General features: G+C 43.9%; 1 protein-coding gene across 1 annotated transcript in view; it reads left to right on the top strand.

Moving 5' to 3' along the window:
* Positions 1-1,758: 1,758 nt before the first annotated feature.
* Positions 1,759-3,091, top strand: part of col24a1 (collagen type XXIV alpha 1 chain) — a 69,291-nt gene continuing 67,958 nt past the window's right edge. Inside the window, exon 1 of the mRNA XM_025054106.1 lies at positions 1,759-2,782. Within this exon, the coding sequence (XP_024909874.1) occupies positions 2,730-2,782 (53 nt within the window). The 5' untranslated portion in view covers positions 1,759-2,729. The remainder of the gene's footprint in view (positions 2,783-3,091) is intronic.

Below are 3,091 nucleotides of genomic sequence, written 5' to 3'. Positions count from 1 at the left end.
GCATTTTTGGATGTAAGTGTTTTCTAAATGTTGCCAGCAGCTGAAAATCAGTCTTTTCTTCAAACTGGTTACAGAGAGCTGGGATTTGGTGCAATTAAGATGATAATGTAATTAATTTGTGTTTTTGATATTGTTTCACACAAGAAAACAAAGCATCTGAAACAGTTTTTTATTAACTTGGAAGCAGGAGAAAACATCTGGTCAGGAGTGCAGAGAGAGAGAGAGAGAGGGAGAGAGAGAGAGAGAGATTATCCTTGTACATGTTTCCTCTGTAACAGTCTTTGATTGAAAGTTGAAGGGAAAAAAAGTTGCACACTTGAGCTGGAGTTTCCATGTCACTTTTGACCACCCTGATAATACTCCTAATTTGGGCATTTTACTGTTCAACCTTTTCTCTTTTTTTTCTAAAGCAGCTTCACCTGGGATTAGAGGCAGGAACTACTCTGTCTCCTCCAAGTCCCCTGAACTACAAACCATATGGACTGCCTCTTAGTCCAGGCTGAGGTGAGCGGATATCAGGGGGAGGATGTTGGGGTGTGCAGGGCAGGGCAGGGCAGGGGGCCCAGGGACCCACTATAGGCTCTGTTTGGTCCAGAAGTTAATGGTTTAACCGGAATGGGAAGTAGGGAANNNGCCCTGGGATGGTTTGTTTTGGAAAAATCAAAAGTGGCAGAGGAGGACGGTTTTCGGGAGGAACGAGGACGAGTGATTCCAGTAGTTGTTTGTATCGTTCTGAGTTATTTTCAGTGGCGCAGCAGCTGAGTTTTAATGACAAACATCTGTTTTTTGTTTTCTGTTGAAATGCCATTTCTCATCATTTTGGACCTGAGTCCCTGGAGCTATTTGAATGCTAACACGTGGAAGTTTGTAGTAATTGGTCACATTCAGTCGGCAGGTGGCACATGGAAAGGTAGAAACTCACAGAGGATTAAAGGAAGTCTTGTCCCTGTGTGGTGGAGGTCCACTGTGGTGTGGATGTTGTTAAAGAGTGTGTGGGGGTTGAAGCGGCCACTGGGTTAAAGGGATGCACTTGATTAACCAGAGGTGTGAATGTTGGTGTGAATGGTTGTTTGTCTCTGCTTGTGGGGCCGTGATGGACTGGTGAACTGTGCCCACGGAAACATTTAGAATGAAGTGGTAGAAAAATGGATGGATGGATAGTCCAGTGGACCTTTTCTTTTTTAATAGAGTTGAGCTCATACGATACCGAATAAAAATCAGATGGCCTATAATGTTACAAGAAAAAACAGCAAGCTAAAAATACAAAAGTTTATTTATGACGTCATGAATTATCCACAGGGTTTATGGTCCATTTCAGTTGTTTCAGGTCTTTTACCACAGAACACAATAACTTTGTAAATTCAATTCAAATCCCAAAATTCCTTCATTTTTCACAAATCTAAATAATGAACATCTGATACGAGTGATTCATAAAATGAATTATGAATGAGAATTCTTTTTGACCTGCTCATCAGACTGAATGGTGGATTTCCTTTTCCCACGGACCTCTGATTATACGGAATAACTTCAGAAACAGGCCACAAGGGGACAGAGCGGTGAGCACTCTTGCCTTACAACATAAAGATTCCTGATCTAATCCCCATGAACTTTTATATTTCTCCCAGTGTAGATGTGGTTTTATCAGACCCAGAGGTCAATTGTCAGATTGTTTGCACCATCTCCTTTCTTCACTCTAAAAAGTATTGAGTTCTGAAAGATGAATATATATATATATGTATGTACAGTATATGTATGGAAATTTAAACTGACTTCTAGGCTTCACCGATGAGAATCAATAATTTAATACGACGAGTGATTTAAAGTGTCACACATTTACACTGTGGAAAAAATAGAATGAAATGAACTCTCAGTATGATAAATGACCAAATAGTGGACGACTGGGACTGCCGTGGTGCCAGGAGAACAGCTGCATACAGCATGAGGCTACACCAGCTGATCTGTCTGTCCTTTTGGTGAAACTTATCAATTATACTAACTTTTTATTGTGTGTCTACGTCAGAACACGCTGTGGGAAACCGGAGGATTTGGAGAGATACAGTAGCCGCAGCAGAAAAAAAAAGATATTGAAGAACACCGAGCCACAACAACTGTGTGATGTCACGAGTCGGCGGTGAAATCCAACACCAGCAGCTGGAGTGGAGCTGAGTTGGAGTGCTGGTTAGGGTGAGTGCGGATCCCCTTGCATCAGTGCAAGTCAAGGCACATAGCAGAAACCACCGCCTGGAGGTAAAGACGCGCGGAGAGACTTGGGGAAGGAGAGGGGAGGGAGAGTGAGGCTGTGTGCTGAGACCACTCTGTGAAGACATCTCTCTGATTCTCTCTAAATCTCACACCACAGTCGCGTTTGACGCTCCTGCAGCCTGACCAGCAGCCGTGGAAAAGCTGTGCAACACTTGCGCGCCTCCAGTTTTTCTTGGATAGAAATCAGCGCTGATCAGTGCGCGCAGATGATCTGAGGCGCAGCAGGAGAGAAGAGAGAGAGAGAGAAGAGAGAAGAGAGAGAGAGAGTTCCTGGACGAGGCAGAGAGATCTCTCCTCTCTGGACTTGTAGTAACGATGAGGAAATTCTGACTTGGCACATCTCCTGCCGGGCACTTTTACGCGTCGTTTGGCTTCGACCAAAGGGTGAAGCCCATGAACAGGTATCCTCCTCTTCAGTGTGATTCTGTTTTCACCCAGATCTCTGCTGCCTGGACAAATGCATACAAATGCATTTAGGAGCTCAACGGACAAGGAGTGGACACGTTTCCGCGGCAGCAACGTAAGTATTAAAAAAATAAAAATAAATGCATGTCATGTCGAAAAGTGTCTCCAGGTCCTGGAACACGGCAGCTGCAGGACTTGTTTCTGCTCTGGCTCTTTGACGTCTTTCCCTGACAGGGGCGCCAGTTGACTAAACATAGTTCCTGCAGAATAGTTTCTGCAAGTTCTTGTCATCAGAACATTTGAAACCCAATGTTTCACTGTGTTTTCTAACATTACAGTAGAACAGTGCTGTTGGGGGTCTTATCTTCTGAGGAGATCTCTGCTGGTGAATTCCTTCAGGTCATGGCAAATGTAACCAGACTTG

The sequence above is a fragment of the Cynoglossus semilaevis genome, chromosome 2 (genome assembly GCF_000523025.1).
Source record: "Cynoglossus semilaevis isolate Cse_v1.0 chromosome 2, Cse_v1.0, whole genome shotgun sequence".
NCBI lineage: Eukaryota > Metazoa > Chordata > Actinopteri > Pleuronectiformes > Cynoglossidae > Cynoglossus > Cynoglossus semilaevis.
The sequence above is the reverse complement of the archived record's forward strand: the minus strand, read 5'-3'. Positions and strand labels throughout refer to the sequence as shown.